This window comes from Buteo buteo, chromosome 1, assembly GCF_964188355.1.
Source record: "Buteo buteo chromosome 1, bButBut1.hap1.1, whole genome shotgun sequence".
Taxonomy (NCBI): domain Eukaryota; kingdom Metazoa; phylum Chordata; class Aves; order Accipitriformes; family Accipitridae; genus Buteo; species Buteo buteo.
This window is the reverse complement of record NC_134171.1, coordinates 16,596,208-16,613,454: the sequence shown is the minus strand read 5'-3', so window position 1 is coordinate 16,613,454 and position 17,247 is coordinate 16,596,208. Positions and strand designations below refer to the sequence as shown.

Genomic DNA, 17,247 nt, shown 5'->3' with positions numbered 1-17,247 from the left:
TTTCTGCAAAGCAAGCCTGAAGTCTTGGATAATTTTAAAGTTAGATTGTGTCGGTCTAATTATAACACCACAAATGAAGTAACATTTGATCAGGCCAAATAAAATGGCTTGGGCTCCCTGCCCCAAAGTTCAACAGTAAACGCCATCTGATAATAAGTATGGAAAAACAGAATTCAAAAGAGTGAGTTAATGTACCGTGAATAGAGGAGTTAAAATTGAAGCCCACAAATATCAGCTATATGCTTACTCCTGTGGCCAAATTATTTGAAGAGAGCCCAGAAGGGTAAGAGGAACTAGCATTCTAAAGCCAAGTTTCTGGGCTTCTTCAGACAAACAGAAACTGGACAACTAGATGCATTATTATCCTCCAGGAGCTTTGAAAAAATATTTGACAGGACAAAAACTGAGTTTATTGGTGGACTTCATTTTCTTTTCAGCTTCCACTGCAAAGAAAGGGAAAATTAACCGGCTAACACTGGTAGTGGTTTTTGACTCCCCTCCCACCCTCTTTTGGCTACCTCTAACAGAACGGTATGTCTTCACAAACTGAGGTAGAATTTCCTACAGCAGACAAGTAAATTTCAAATAAAACTAACTATGAATTTCTTGGGGGAATGGAGGGAAGGATGGCGGGGAGAGGGAGAAAAACCTATGAAGTCACTAAAGCTTACATTTCAAACAACTGTAAATCATTGTTTTCAATAAAATACAGCTTGAGATTGACCTTTCATGTGAATTGAGAAAGTAATTCATTTGCTGTTTTAATATGAAACTAGAATCTAAATTAGCAATCAGTATTAATTCAAATATGCAGAACAGATAACTCTTTTTTCTTTATTTAGCATAATAACATACCTTTAAGTGGATCATGCTCTGCTCTCATAATGTCAATAAGGGAGTTTTCCAAAGAGTGCATATTCAGACTGTCATACATTCTATTTCGATCCTAAAAGAGAACAAAATCCTTAGTATTGAAATACAACTTCTGTACGTTTGAACAGGAAACTTGATAGGAAGACAAAGGTGCCTTCTAAAGGCTGTACACTCACTCTGGACATGGACAATCATACAAAAGCTTAAGATACCTGAATTTATTAATGGTAAGACCTGATTTTATTAACCGTAAGTTTAATAGTATCCAAATATAAAACTAGAGATGCACTGTGAAGAACTCTTCTGTGTACGCACTCTGGTAGCCTGTGATTGCCTGTTTCCTTCTGAAGAACTGCTTGAATCAGTTTTAGTGAAACACAGCAGAGATAAGCATTAGGCTGTTTAATGAAGGAGACTAATGTCTGTAAGAACTCAATTTCATTTCATGCAGAAGTTAAATAGTGAGTAAGGTGGGGAACTGCAGGACAAGGACGGTCACCTCCTATGAAAGAAAGCATTTTCTTGGTGCTTGGCTAAGTTCCACACATGGGCCCTCAGCCCCCCTGCTGAGACTGCACTTCCTGGCTTCTGAGTGATTAATCTGAGACCCTCTGTGTACAGACTTGAGTTACAAATGGTCAGCACTAAATGGTTGAAGGTTGGAAAACTAAAGCTAAACTATGAAAAGAAAATGTCACAAAGCTTACTAATAGATTATCAGCCTTATAGAGAACAATTGTTTTGCACATGAAGATTAAGAAGAGTTACCATAATGTCTTACAAATATTTTCACTGAAGGTAATAAAAGTTATGGTATTAAATCATGAATGTTTTCAGTGATTTTTATGCTCAACTAAGACATTTTCTCCCAAGTTTTCTAATACACCCAAGTTAGCGAGAGAAAAAAAGATGACTTCTAACTTCTTTGGTCTTTCTGGGATACCTTCAGAGACTGAAAATAGTTTGCGTAAAACCTTAGTCTCTTCTATTTGCAAGGCTTCTGGCTGGACTGTATTGCACTTAAAAGAATCCTGTAATCATGCCTTAATTTTACTGTTGTCTTGTCTCTGGTTGCACTGTAGTAATTCAACAAGCGTAGGATGAAATACACCACACGCATCCCATGACCATTAAAATTCACTAAAGATGCAGCCATCCATTTAGTACATATATAATGGGGACAGAAGGTATCTGACCCACACTCACTGTGACTTTCCATGACAGTTCAGCAGAACACAGATTAATTTCAAACTATGATGTCCCTCAGCAAGCATTCTTCATGTTTGGGGAGTGAAAAACAAGCTTTGAAACAGAGGTTTTCTGTGAGTCAGAGACTGTGACTTATCAACAACTTTGCAAAACAAGCCATGATGAACCTTAAATTTACTTTCATCTTTCTTGGAACATTTAGTCAACTTGACACAACGTTGGGATGAAGAGGGAGAAGCCTCTTTTTCAGCTCTCTCCCTCAAACAACTACAGAGTAATGGCTTCCTGTTGGGTAAACAATCTGCTATGTTCATTCGATCAAATCCTTTGTTTTCTTTTTGGAAGCCCTTAAATAATTTTAATGATAAATTAAAAAAGGTAGGTTTCTCTTGTCTCCTGCCATGTCCCAGACCAAATGCCACCAACAATTTGTGAGGTGATCTTCAACCTGGTTTGAGTGCCAACAAGTCACCAGCACTATTTTAGTTCACAGCAGCCTTACTTTGGGACTGACTGGCTTTCATTCAGTTCTCTAGCTGTCCTGAGAAGCAGAAGAATGAAACTGAAGTGACTAATCTGCTTCCATGCCCTTGCAGGTTTGTTTCTCAATAGCACAATGAAAAGAACCTGCTTACCATAGCAAACTTGCTTTCTACAGAAGGTGTGAGCAGTGACAAAGCTGGATCTGTTCCCTGCTGTCCCCTAGCATTCAGAAAGTATCTCAACAGGATTTTTAATGAAGTCTTAAATTCAGCTGAAGTCAGTGCTTGGTAGGTAGTAAGTGCTCTTGCAAAAACCAATGTTGAACAAACAGAAAACATGCTTTGCTACTTCTGTAGCTGATAGGGGAAAAGGAACTAGTATTGGTATAAACTGGACTGAACTGTACGTGTGGCGCTTTATCTTTGTTACAGGCTTATTAAATAAGATTTGTTTTTTGATCATTGCTATATACATATATGTTGAGGTAACACATGACTATCTGGCAAATGGTCTTTACTGTATTCTTCCCCTGTATTCGGCACTGGTGAGGCCGCACCTCGAGTGCTGTGTTCAGTTTTGGGCCCCTCACTACAAGAAAGACATTGAGGTGCTGGAGCGTGTCCAGAGAAGGGCAACCAGGTTGGTGAGGGGCCTGGAGCACAAGTCTTATGAGGAGCGGCTGAGGGAGCTGGGGCTGTTTAGCCTGGAGAAAAGGAGGCTGAGGGGAGACCTTATCGCTCTCTACAGCTCCCTGAAAGGAAGCTGTAGTGAGGTGGGTGCTGGTCTCTTCTATCAAGTAATTAGTGACAGGACGAAAGCAAATGGCCTCAAGTTGCAGCAAGGGATGTTTAGGTTGCATATTAGGAAAAATGTCTTCACTGAAAGGGTTGTCAGACATTGGAACAGGCTGCCCAGGGAAGCGGTGGAGTCACCATCCCTGGAGGTATTCAAAAAGCGCGTAGACAAGGCACATCATGACATGGTTTAGTGGGCATGGCTAATAGTTGGATTCGATGATCTTGAAGGTCTTTTCCAACCTAAATGATTCTATGATACTGTAGACTTAACTTTGCTCTGGAGAGCAGAAGCCTGTAAGAAAGGGCTCCATCATGATTAATTCCTAAAACTGGCCCATTTGGCCGCAGATCTTACAGAGAAATGGAAAAGTAAAACATATAACATGCATTTGTGATTCATTTGTAAACTACGCCACTGGCCGACATGGTGCAATGATTCTAACTTCAACCTTACATCACTCCGTTTTGCAAGCTCTGTGTATCCAAAGTAAAAGGTCTTGTGCTGCTGGAAGCAGAAGAAACAAACTTTTCCCATCCTCTTCACACCTTAGAAAGTTGATATTTATAAAACTGAAAACATGAGGTTTGTTTCTTTGAACTGTATTACTTCACTTCTGGCAGTGGAAACATGCAATAGGCATGCACTGTACAATATAAAAATTGTTGTGAATACACTAAAGTAAAGCAGGATTTAAATATAGGAATGGTATTCTGCTAGCTCACTACCTACATCACACTATCCATTCGTGAGTTTGGGTAATATCTAGGTAATCAGTGCTTCAAACTTTTAACGTCTATTCCAATTCACACTGGTGAACTACGCACTATAAAGCAACATTATCTGAAATTTCACTATCTCAAAAGGACTAAGTAATTCTTCGGGTACAAGGTTCATTTTAAACCTTTGTGCAACTAGGCTTTATAATGCTGAAACACTGCTTTGTGCTCCCCAAATATGTGTTTCATATCTTTAAAGACCCCAGTTATCTATGCAAATATGAAGCTTTCATTTCAAAGCAGAACTTAAAAAGTATTTCAGTAATGTAGGTCACATCAGCAAATGTTTTCTAGAAAGTTCTGCTGTAGAAAAAAATCCACAATGGTTTGAAAGGGGACAGTTCTACTACAGCATGCTCTACTCAATCAGAAAATTTCCACTGTAATTTTCCTCAATCTTTAGGACAAGCATGAAAAGTACTACCACTGAAAATGATTGTTTTAGATAGTTTTCCATGCATGTGGAAATAGTCCTAATTCTTGGGACTATCTTTAGTTTCATTACTTCAACACGGTTGATTAAGCAGTTATCTTCTAAAACAACCTGGAACTACCTTTAAAACAACATGGAAATAGTTCTAATTCTTGGGACTATTTCCATGTTGTTTTAAAGGTAGTTCCAGGTTGTTTTAGAAGATAACTGCTTATCAACCGTGTTGAAGTAATGAAACTAAAGATAATTAGTAGTACAAAGGCATTGATACATAAGCATATATCTTAATACAAGTTTTGTATCATCCTAACTCCAAAAGCCCCTTTTGTCAAGGCTGAATTCCTGTAAAATATTTTGCATTTCCCTCACCTCTGCGGCTCGTCAGTCCTGTGCTAAGCAGCAAGTGAACTCTTGCTGTGTCAGAAAGTCTGTATCTCAGTGGAATGTCACAACATAACGCTAGTTTTTTTCCCAGATCCAATAGTTAACTTCTCCCAAGCACTATAAATTCTCACACTAGCTTTTTATTTCTTTTTAACTGTATAAACATTTGAATCCTGCTTGACCTACCTTTCCCATACCACAATCACAACTGCATTCATGCACAGCAGAATTGAAAACATAGGTTTGGTGTAACTGCTTACAGATTCAGAGGTATATGGCTAAGTGACGAATTGTCACATCAACTTAAAAGTTAAGACTATATAAGGAAGTTCACAGAAAAGTGATAATTATTTCTGAATTTTTACAAATTTACACAATATAGGAGAAGCATGAAGTATCCTACGTGTAGAATGCAGTTAGTGCTAGAAGGAATTTTTGACAATGTCATGCAAAATGCATCTACAGAGTGCGCATTTCAGAAGTCCTCCCCCCATACGTCTAAATGTGTAATGAATGGCAGGAGGGCAGCTTTCTCTGAAGAGCAAGTTTCAACACTAAATTGTTGGACAAATAATTTTTCTTGGCACAATCTATTTAGGACTTCTAAATAAATCCATGCAATTTGTGCAAAGATCATCCTGTTTGAGCATTTGCAGAAACTCAGCACAGTCACTTCCCAAAGCTTATATATTGTCATTTACACATACAGCAAATACAATGACAGAAACTATTAAACAGTGAATACAATTTTGCTAATCTTCAACCACAAACACTAAAAATAGATGTTTCATAGTCAGGAAGTTAAACAACTTTGAATTTTGGACACATGCTTTAAACTACCGGTCTGTAGGACTACTTCAAGTGAAAAATTAGACTTCTAACATAGGTATTAAATTCAGTAAATGCAAGCATCTTTAAAATATGCTCCTTTACACATCCCCACATATTCCAAAGAAATGTAGCACCATCCAATGGGGGCTGGAAACAACTTAGAAGTTGTAAAGCTTCTAGTCATTTTTGAGTATGGTCTCAGCTAGCTGCAAAAAAAGACTCTGTAGCTTTGACCTTGCTAAATTAAGTGAATTTTTTAAAAGCTCAATTAAAGAAACTTTTTCTAAATCACTTCCCAAACTAAAATGTTAACAAGTTCCATTTTTTCACCTTAAAATTGACCTGAACAAAACTGTGTTCTACTAGAAAGTGACAGCTGATTTAATAATATTCACAGACTTAAATGCACCTGAATACAGTATTCAGTTAATGCTAGCAGTAATAACCTAATAATTAAGTACATTATATATTCTAAAGTACCATCTTTGCTAGCATCTAAACTTAAAGTCATTCTTATTTTAGTGAAGACATACTATAATCATAAGCCCCTTGTTGAAACCATAACTAGTGTAAATGAGAAACTGAATAGGAAAACCTATGACAACTACAATTTTAGCTCTATAAAAACACAAGGAAGAAGGTTTAAAGTAGACACATGAAATTGCTTGGTTACTTTCCATGGTGTCATTAGTGGTAAAGACTAACTATAATATCTGGTAGACATCTGTGAACTGTCAATCTGACAGCAAAAGTGTATTAAAGTGACACAATCTGCCATGTAAGCTAACTGAGCCTAAAATGCACCAAGAACAGCTCCTGTGGCAAAGACACACCTACTTCCCAACTACATAAGCACTGAAAAAACAAACAAAAAAAATCCCAACAGCATGTACTGTATCCATACTGGAGTACTTCAGCTCAAGAATATACATTCATAAACCAGAAACAAACAGACACATTATGGAGATGATTAAAGGCTTAGCAAGATTGACTTAACATAAAAATCTTCTAGATTTGCCTCATAACAGCTTCAACAAAATACTAAAGGAACAATTAGACGTTTGAAGGGGAAGTTGTTATTCAAGTTTTTGGTTCTTTTAGGTTTTGGGTTTTTTTTCTACTCTCTCCCCTGTCCCCCGTGTCCCCCTCTCCTCACATCTAGAAATATCTACACAGTCTTGAGTATTTAAATGCAAATACATCAGACCATACGGTAAATGTACTTTCAGATAGATCTTAGGTGAGAACGTATTCATTTTCACTTAGCGAACAACTGTGCTTTGGCAGACAGAATGAGGTGAGATACGCTACTTAGCGTATACATCTTTGCTATACTACCACAGCTGCTAAGTATTTTTTTGAGTTTTCCAAACTCTGATTCTGACTTGCATTAACTGAATGAGCTGTATAACTGAAGCAAATTTTAACAGTAGGAGAGAATTCTTTGTTCGTAAGAGGTCATAAAAACATTTGTATGGTAAGCCCCACAAACTTTCTGCTAATTGATTCCTTTGAATCATTCATCTATGCAGCTCCAAATACTATTTATTCAAAGGTCTTAATCCTGAAGCTAGAAGTATGGCAGTAGACCATTTTCTCCAATTAGAGATATCCCCAGTATGGTCCTCAGACACGAATATCTTGTTTTGTATGTTATTTAATTAGTCCCAGGTAATCAATCTACTGCATTAAAAATCCTGAAGACGCTGTTCTGTTGCAGGTATTGCCTTAGTAAAAATAAACTGGTAAAGCCTGACTTATAAATCAGTGTTTGGACAATTACACTAGTCTGAAGACTCAGCAGCTAGATACTCCCAATGTCTTCAAGTTTAACATAAGCTGCCAAACACCCAGCACTTCTGAAGAAACAGGCCACCTATTTAGGAGCCTAAATATGGCATTAAGAACCCAACTTTAGCAACTTGCTCTTCATCTAATATTGCCTGGTATGTGTGTCATCTAGATTAGCCACTTTAAACCGTTAAGGTACATTTATTAAACTGTACTAAAACTGTCATATTGAGAATCTGAAATCCTCTGAATGGAAGTGATTGTAAGGCAGAAGCAACATGACAGCACTTTAAATTAAATATCTAAAACTAACACATGTTGTGACATACAATCTTAAAACTCATTTTGCTTTGCAAGTGTTTTGTTTTCTTTGAAAACTTTAGCACACTTCAAAAATAATAGGAAAAGAAAAATCTGCATTTGTAAGAGATGGTACCTTACCATACAAATACCCAGCTGGAGAGCTATATTCAAATGTAGGATAATAAAGCTCAGCTTTTCGGACCACAAACATTTCACATACTGTTTGTTTGAACAAACAGGAAGGACAAATCAAGGTGAAAAACAGCTGGACATGCAGTGTATTTCCTTAACTCAAAAGAGACAGAGAAACTAAATTCATATTCATAGAATGCAGTGTTTTTACTAGACTGAAAATAGTTAAACACTGGAGTGTATTATTAAACTGTTATAATAGGTTTTAGTAAGCTTATTTGCAAGATATTAAGAAACATTAAGTTGCAATCAAAATATGGTTAGCAGACAGTCCAATTTTTAAAAAAATTTAAGAAATAGTTAATTATTTTCCTCATCCAAGGAATGTAAATGAAAAAAATTAATATAAACCCCACTGATATCTGTGCTTGTGTTTTGGCCACAGAAATGCCTGAAGCATGTTTTTTGGGGGAAAAAAACCCAACAAACAGTATCTGGGGTTAGAAATATATTTTTAGCTTTACATGCTATATGCATTGTTTTTGTACTTTAGATCAGGGAATGAGAGAAGAATATTTGTATTGCCTAACTTCTTGACATTCAAAGTGCCTAAACTGGAATCCCAAGGGCTGTATAAGGTCAGTGGTGCCAGGTATGTTCTTCTAGAGAATTAGATTATCTAAATAAGGAGCCTAGATTCTCTCTAAGGAGAGAGAAATAGGCTCCTCAATTAAATGCTTAAGTTAGATGGTGTGAATACCTGACAAGATTTCTAATTGCTCCTTAATGATTCTGGTACAAGGCAACAATCCCTTCCCTGTATGAAGTGCCTATAATGGTGCAAGCAGAACTCAAACTTGTAGACATAATTTTTTCTATGAAAAAACTTTAACTGATGTAGTTTGTGTTATCTTAAAAACCTGAGGGAGGGAAAAAAGCTTCTTACAGTGAGTCACGTAAGAAAAACTTGGCTATTGGCTTAATTTGCTCACATTTAAATCAGTGTTGCCATGATGTTTAACTACTTTTATTTAAAAACAAAACAAAAACTCTTGAACTTTGGAAAACTCCCGAGAGATGGCCTTTATAACTGCTATAAGCAAAAGCAGCTTCGCTTTAACTAATGTGGCCACTGTGAGTTCAACTTCACATGGGGCATGTTTCAGTTTTAACTATGAAGTACAGAAAATCTGCTATCACCCCCTTAAGTAATACCTGAAATTACTTATTCAGTTATCAATAATGACATTCATTGTCACTGGTATATTACTTTAATGCCAAGAAATACTATTTTCATCAGAATTTATGTCAGTTCTATAATATCCATCAATGCAAACACCAAAGAATAAATAAGTTTCATGGAAGGGAAAAGCTTTGAATTTGTATATGATTTCTCGGTGGCTTATCTTGTTTGCATCAGGTACACGTTTTACAGAAACTGGATGAGCAGCTGACACTGCTGAATGCCAATCGGACTTAGCAAAAAATATATAGCATTTCAAAAAAATAGTAGCAGAACATTAATGATCTACAGGAAGTTAGTCAGTGAGGACACTGGCTTTTCTAAGCTGTTTTCATTTGCTAAGCTTGAGCTAGCTAAAGTTCGGAGGAGAGGTGCTTTGTCCCCTGCCACACAAAATGATTACTGCAGTTAAAACAAAAATGCATGATCATGCAGAAAAGTATTCTGCAAAACTGTGAATTATGCAGTATATATTCAATATGCATGCTAAGATGTGTTTGCTCTGTGGAGGCTTGGAAGAAATAGGTAACTTCCATGTACACATGCTTTCGTGCAAGACGTTCCAAATGGCACAAAACTTAATTACTACTATTTTTTAGTATCTTCTGAAATTGCTACTGTATCTTTAAGAATCCTCAATCTAAATACTTCAGCCTTTTATGGAAGGAGACAAGGACAGTATGAATTAGCAAGATGGGTGTTTGACAGCATCACAATTGCCAACACAAGTCCTGATGAAAAGAAGCACCAGCTCCAAGCTCTATTTAACTTTTTCATTATGACTTGCAAAATGTAACAGTCATCACAAGGAATTAACTATATAACAATAGTACAATAACTGAAAAATAAAAACACGATTTCAGTGTGGCAAAGTAATTTGTGGAAGCATCTAGTGTTTCCACAATAGCAGTAGATAACACTGCAACCCTTCAAAAAGGATTATTTTTACTGTGTTCAGCAACTATGACTTTACACATGTAAAGGAGATTTAAGCATAGATAGATCTACAGCATAAATATAGCCAAACAGGTCTATTTAATTGGTGACTCTGGTGCTCACACGTAAGACCAACAATTAAGTGTGCCTACCTTCTCACTTTGACACTATCTTTTAAAAAAAACAAAACCAAAAGCAACACCCCACCCAAACTAAAACATTGTGTTCTATAACAAAAGTTAAATTGCAAGGATTTTTTTTCTACCCTACTAGATAGAAATTACTTAGATTATCATTTGAATACACAATACTTTTGCTTAGACATAAAATGAGTTCATCTATATTAGACAATGGCTGTAGAAGCTTCTGAAAGTGCAAATAGTAATACTGACTCGTAAGGCATACTGAATGAGTAAACATATTCACAGCTTGTGCTTAGCTGCATATGAATTCCAATGTATACGTCACTGCAGTTTCAATGTATGATGGCATTAGTATTTTTAACCCTGTTCCTTAGGCTAACATCTTCAGGAGACATTTCAGTGTTTACTTTCAACTACTCTTGGAGGCCTCCACCGCAAAGCATTACCTATCTGTAATCTGTTTTCCTTAACAGATCAAGTTGAATACATTAAGAATGGCACATTTTTTCCCATCTTTCCACCCCCCAAAAAATTATTCAGCTACAGTATTTCAGCTAGCAAGGCTAGTTAACGGAAGAGATCTTCACACTATAGGCAAATCCTCTTAATTTTTTCAGGTCCAATGCATACACTTGGAGCAGAATTTAGGTATGTCCAAAAGTCAACACGGACCTCAAGAATACTGCAGGTATCAGAGCTCACCTGGATAGAGTCAGGACATGGCCTCTTGTGCCAAATGGAACTCCACCAACAAAATGGTAAGAAAAATAAGAACTCTAGTGGGATATCTGGTCCCAGGGAGCACCCTTTTGCCACTATTACAGCTACATAAGGATTAGCTTGCTAATTGATGCAAATACAGCTGTACAAACTCAAATATGGTCACAATTACAACAAATGAAACTCTAGGTTGCTCTGTGTGAAACCTAACAAAACCCAAATATAATAGCCTTATGTGGAGATAAAGAAACATTCTAATTATTTTCTCTGCATATTATCTTTTTCACTTTTGCTGGAATATGGTAGCTCAGTGTGAGACAAAAAACGAAGCTGACACAGGCGTAATGAAAATTAAAGAATGTACAGAATTAACGGAATAATCTGCTTTCTATTTTAAAATGCATTGTTTCTAAAATAAGTTGCCTAAGCTTTTTTGTAACAAAAAAACCCCATGCAAAAACTATAAATTGTTAGAATGGCAGCTGAGATTGGGATCCAAAATAATAAAGGTTTCTGCTAACAAGAAACGTTATGACTAAATGAATAGAGGCAGGAATGGGAAAAATAACATTTTACCAACAGGTAACTTTAGGTAAGTCACTTAACTCCAGCCTCAAGTCACATAAGATGTCACTGGCAAAATTCAGGAGGTGAACCCAGATCTTTAGTTCTAAGACACATCCTCCTGTTTAACACTTCTAAATCACACGGCTTCTAGCCAAAACATAACAAAAAAGTTGCTAGAATGCGGAGAAAAAAAAAAAAATCTCACTAACATGCAAATGTCAGCCTAGAATACCAGTAAAAAATGAACATGACAAAGACTCACAGCCATCTATGAAAGTAAGAAAACCTATGTACAAGGACAAGCGAACAAAAAAAATCTTAAGTTTTAAAGGGATGTATAAAAATATGAGTGTTACCGTAGGCAGAAAATACTTGCTGGGTTAAACATATTTTGCTCTATTGCTGCATCAGTGGCTACAGTTTCTATCTTTCTTGACAGTCAATATTCTTAATTAACTGTCAGAATCATACATTGCTGAATACGCTGCAAACACTGGGGTTAGTTGCAGTTTAGGACTAAAAATAATACAGAAATATACAATTTTCAAACCAAGTATCAGGGCTGTAACCACCATTTAATTCTCCTTTAAAATTAATAAAGCCAAAATGCTATGTAAGACTATGAACACACCAGTTACGTACCATCCTTACCTGCAAAGGAAGGAGAGTATTACTGTTGTTGTCAGTTCGGAAAACATTATCTTCAATCCACGATTTTGGTGTCAGTGATGGAGTGGAGCGAGTAAATTTAGGAGGAGCTATGACATTACCAGAAAAGGGCTTCTTCAAAGGAGAGATCTGGTTCATAGTTCCTGGAATTCCCATGTTTCCAGTTCTACGATGGTCTCTGCCATGCATTCCTCCCCAGGATATATTTCCTGTGCTCCAGCCGCTACTCTGATTGCTCCAGGGCGACTGCTTCAGAAGAGGCTAAAAAGATAAAATTCGTTTATATTATTTTGAAAATACTTGAAATGTTTTTCTACTTTAAAAAACCCACAAAATAACAAAAAACCAGAACAACCAACCACCAAGTAATCAGTGTGCAGAGATTTCTATAAACCCCTCTTTCCTGATAACATGTAAATTAATTACTGAGGCAAGGAAGAAAACACAGCAACATAAAAAAACCTGTAATTCCCACTGCCCCATACACCCCCCCAAAAACGCTGCAGTACTTATGCAAGCAGTTTAGATTATCATTTTAGGAATTCGTAGCATTCTTTAAAGCTACCCAGTAGAACAATTCCAGGGTATAACATCATGTTACAAAAAACCTGAGACCATTTTATCACACATTATTTGGTATTATATAGTAACATCTCTGCAAAAATAACACAAGAATTTCAAAGGCATCAATTTTAAAATTTATTATTAATAATATTATTATTCTACTAATAATAATTTATACTCAGTGAGTAGTAGTATTTCACTAGAGTGAGTAGAAATTTTAAAATAAAAATTGAGATGGCAGATTGATTCCCCCCCCTACTATTTTGAGTATCATTGTCTCAGTATTACCATATAAGAGCAAAAAGAGCAGCAATTACTGTACAGAGAATCTGTTTGAAGGAGTTATCTTAACATTTCCACATTAAAATGCATTATTCTGAAGCTACTGCTCAAGTATTTCTGGAGTAATCAACAGGACTATCTGTGGAATTCTGCAGGGTGGAATCTGGTTTTTTTTTTATTTTTTTTTTCCTATTTAGATGTGGTATAAAGTATTTCTCTATCTAACAAATGCACTATATTCCTCAATATGAAAATGTAAGCAGTCTTTAGAGGGAAGATTTTACAGGATGGTAAGTTTTTATTCCTAAGCCACAACTTGTGCTAAGAAGTGACCTATAGTGCTTGTCATACTACCAAGAGGTGGACCCACTGAGCATGACTGACAGTGAAGAACGATATTTATCTTTAGTGTTCTCAAATCTGACTGTTCTTGGAAAGGCTTTTTCTCAAACATAGAAATGGGGTGTGTGGGATATTCTAAATTCACTTCTCCTGTGAAGCCAAAACACAGTACTTTAAGCTTGGCTGCAAGCAACCCTGAGCTTGTAGTTCTAATGACTTAAAAATTTAAAGCATGTCAATTCATCAATATGTTATGTATTAAACAGAACTTTCTGAAGACAGATAAAATTATAACACAACCCCCTTCTGCCCGAAAACAAACAAAAAACCCCACTAAAGCCATTCTTGGTCAAGTAATCAGGAAAACATCCCATTCTATATAATTATAGATAATTATGTTGTAAAACTTGAATACTTTGGTTGGAATTTTGGGAGAGGCAGGCACTCTATTGTGAAACAAAACTTAAGAGATAATGCCAAATGTTAACAAGCCTCTAATATTGCTAGCTATGCTGTCATGGCACTGTTTAAGTTTACCTACAACTTGTAACTGAGAGAAAATTCCTGTACACATCACTGTTGGAGAATTGCTTTGGAATTTGTTTGAAGAGGGTTATTACAGATGTTAAGGACAACTAGCTCCTAATCATGATGCATCCAAATCAATTCTTGGACAGGCAGCACGCTTAATGTGAGATTCCAGTTCTGATAAAAGCGCTTCACAAATCCAGCTCTACCGATTAAAACTGACAGGACTTAATATCAGAATGAACGAAAAATTAAGATGAGGCCTATTTAACTTCAGCTTTTCATCACCGATCAGATAATCGGAGCAAGATGTGGCTATAACGCACTAGCAGGTAGCATTAACGTGGATCTGCTTTTCTCTGATTTCTTACAACGAATATTTTGTTCCAGGAGGAAACGGAAACTTCCATTTTAAGACGGGATCGTTATGCCGCTCGATTAAAATCGGTAGCAGAACTACGGTAACCCGAAACATTGCGCTGTCTTTCGATACAAATCCAAGTCATTTGGGGCAAAACCCACGAAAAGGCAACAACGCTGACAGCTTCCCCATCTGAATCTACCTTCGGTGACCGGTGCCCATCCAACCGAGCACGCCCGGGGGGGCGAGGGCAGGTCTGAGGCTGGAGAAGGGGCTTCCCGAGGAGGAGGCACCGGCCGGAGCTGTCAGGCTCATTGTTCGGGGACACCGCGCTCGCTACGGGCGACTGCGGCGGGGCGGGGGGGGCAAGAGGGGCATTTTCACGGTGAAACTCCTTCCTGACACGAAAAGGAGCGTCTACTGTCTTTTCAAAGAGGAACCCCCCTGCCCTCATCCCGAAAAGAGACGACGTCCCTGGGCAGCCGACGGCGTCCCGAGGAGGGCCGCTCACAGCCCAGGGGACGCGGCCGCAGCGGCCGCCCCGCCACCTGCCACCCGCAACGGGCGGGGAGCAGCGGCCGGGCGCGGGGCGGGCCGCTGCCAACAGCCCCCCGGCCCGAGCCCTACGGCCGCCTTCCATTCTGGCCCCGCAACGGGCGGCGGGCGCAGGTGCCCCCTCGCCGGCCACCGGCGGGCCCTCAGCCTGACGAGCGCGGCGGGGCGACAGCGGCCGGGCCGGGCCCCGCCCTGCCTCCGACGCCGCGGTCTCGCCGGGCTGTCACCGCCGCGCAACCTCTCCCGGCGCCGGCAGCGGGGTGAGAGAAGCCTCCCGGCTCCCCCGACTAGCGAAACGGGGGGAAGAGAAGCCCCCCCCGCCCCCCCCCGCGTCGTCCTCCCGTCCCCCTCTGCTCCCCTCTCCCCCCGGGCTCCCCCTCGCCCCCGTCTCCCCCGGTCCGCCCCGGGCTCCCTGCCGCAGCCGGCTCGCCCGGGCTCCCTGCCGCCCCGCCGCGGCTGCCCGGCCCTCCCGCCGCCGCCCGGTACCTGGTGGTGGTTGTAGGAGTTTCTCTGCTGCAGGAAGGCGGCGGCGGCGGCCGCCGCCTGGTGTTGGTGCTGGAGCTGGGGGCTCACAGGGGATCTCCGGTTCTGCTGTTGCTGCTGCTGCTGCTGCTGAGGTAAATTCATCTGCGGCGGCGGCGGGGGGGCGGCCGAGAAGGGGCTGCTGAAGGGCCCGGCGCAGGGGTTGTGCGGAGACACCGGCGAGAAGCTCTGGAAGAAAGCGGGGTTGATCGATGACGGGATCCCCGGGTAGAAGCTGGTCTCGGACTCCGGGCTCGGGGGCGGCATCGCGCTGATCTGCCCGCCGCCGCCGCCGCCGCCGCTGGAGACCGGAGGCTGCTGCGTCTGCTGCGGAGGCGGCGACGAGGTCTGCACCGACCAGGGGGTGCCGAAGCCGGGCAGCGGCGGAGGAGGAGGGGAAGCCGCCGAGGAGGAGCCGCCCCCGCTCTGGTGATGGGGGCTGGGGATCTCCGGGCTCTGCAGGCTGCTGAAGCCAGAGCCTAGCCCGCCGGGCAGGAGGTTCCCGGGGCTGCCCAGCAAGTGGCTGTTCGGGGGGGACTCCATGGGGGGCAGCTTGGCTCTCGCCTGCAGATGAGGAGGAGACGGAGGCGGATTCACGCAGGAGGCGGCGGCCACCCCCACATTGGGGTCCGCGGACGCCGATCCCCCCGGGCAGGAAGGGGCGAGCCGCTCTGAACCCCCCCTGTCCGCGCCGCCCTTGTGCTCGGCGGGGCTGAGGGGCCGGTGGTGCGGGTAGTCCCCCGTCCGCGGCGGCTCCGGGGGGTGAGCGCTGAGGAGCGGGAGCTGCTGCTGTTGCCTGCGCTCCTGCTGCTGGTACTTGTCAGTGGGGTGGCTGAACTGCTGCTGCTGCTGCTGCTGAGGGGGGTGGTGATGATAGTCTGGGGGGTGGTGGTTATTCAGGGGGTGGCTGCTGCCGAGCTGGGCTGGGCTGCTGAGCTGCTGCTGCTTAAACTCTTTCCTCTTCTGGCTCAGCTGAGGAGGCGGCGGCTGTTGCTGCTGCGGTTGCTGCTTGTTTAAATCCTGGTGGGGGCTGAGACTGGGTTTAAAGTCAGAGGAGGGGTGGCCGAGAGGGGGGTGTCCCGATGCGGGGCTGCTGCCCAGCCTCTCGCTGCCTGCCTGCTGCTGTGTCACCCCCAGGAGCAGCTCATCCTGCATGTTTTGATGATGCGCAGCAGCGGCCGCCGAGGGGAACAGAGAGGGCGGCGGCGACCCACCGGACACGCCGCCGCTGCCGGAGGAACCGGTTACAGCGGGTGAGGAGGAGGAGGAGGAGGAGGAACGAGAGGCGGCTGCCGCCACTGCCAGAGAGGGGAAGGGCCCGGCGGAGCCAGCGCCTCCTACACCCGAGGGTGGGCTGGGGCTGGAGGTCGCCGTCTGCGGGAGCCCGCGGCTGCGATCCCCCATGCAATGGGGGGGGGGGGACTCCCCGGCACCGACTCAGCGGAGGGGTGAACTCCCCACCCCGGGAGTCTGAAGAGACAAAGATAATTAATAACCTTCAGGGGGAGTGTGGAGGGGGTAAACACCAGCCTATCGCAGACCACTATACAGGCCCAAAAACAGCCACTTTCTAGAAAAAAAAACCCCTTCCTGCCATAATTTCCACTACACTGGTTTTAAAAATATCGGAGCCGTTCGATAATAAATAAACCTCTTTTTGTCAGGGGTTTCCCCCCCCCCACACACTTCTAATCTATCGCGACCCCCGGTAGGGCGGCCCTTCCCGCCTACAGTCGCGCACCCGCAGTAATCCGCTAGATCACCATAAATACCCGCGGACAGGTCGTGCCCCCCCGACAGCC

General features: G+C 41.7%; 1 protein-coding gene across 3 annotated transcripts in view; it reads right to left on the bottom strand.

Moving 5' to 3' along the window:
* The window catches only part of CPEB2 (cytoplasmic polyadenylation element binding protein 2), a 55,996-nt gene extending 39,396 nt beyond the window's left edge, over nt 1-16,600 (bottom strand). For all 3 annotated transcript variants that reach the window (XM_075023272.1, XM_075023281.1, XM_075023290.1), the window contains exons 1-3: nt 15,410-16,600; nt 12,274-12,552; nt 856-946 (exon numbers count right to left, since the gene is read on the bottom strand). In XM_075023272.1, coding sequence (XP_074879373.1) covers nt 856-946; nt 12,274-12,552; nt 15,410-16,600 — 1,561 coding nt within the window. The remainder of the gene's footprint in view (nt 1-855; nt 947-12,273; nt 12,553-15,409) is intronic.
* Between the last annotated feature and the right edge of the window lie 647 nt (nt 16,601-17,247).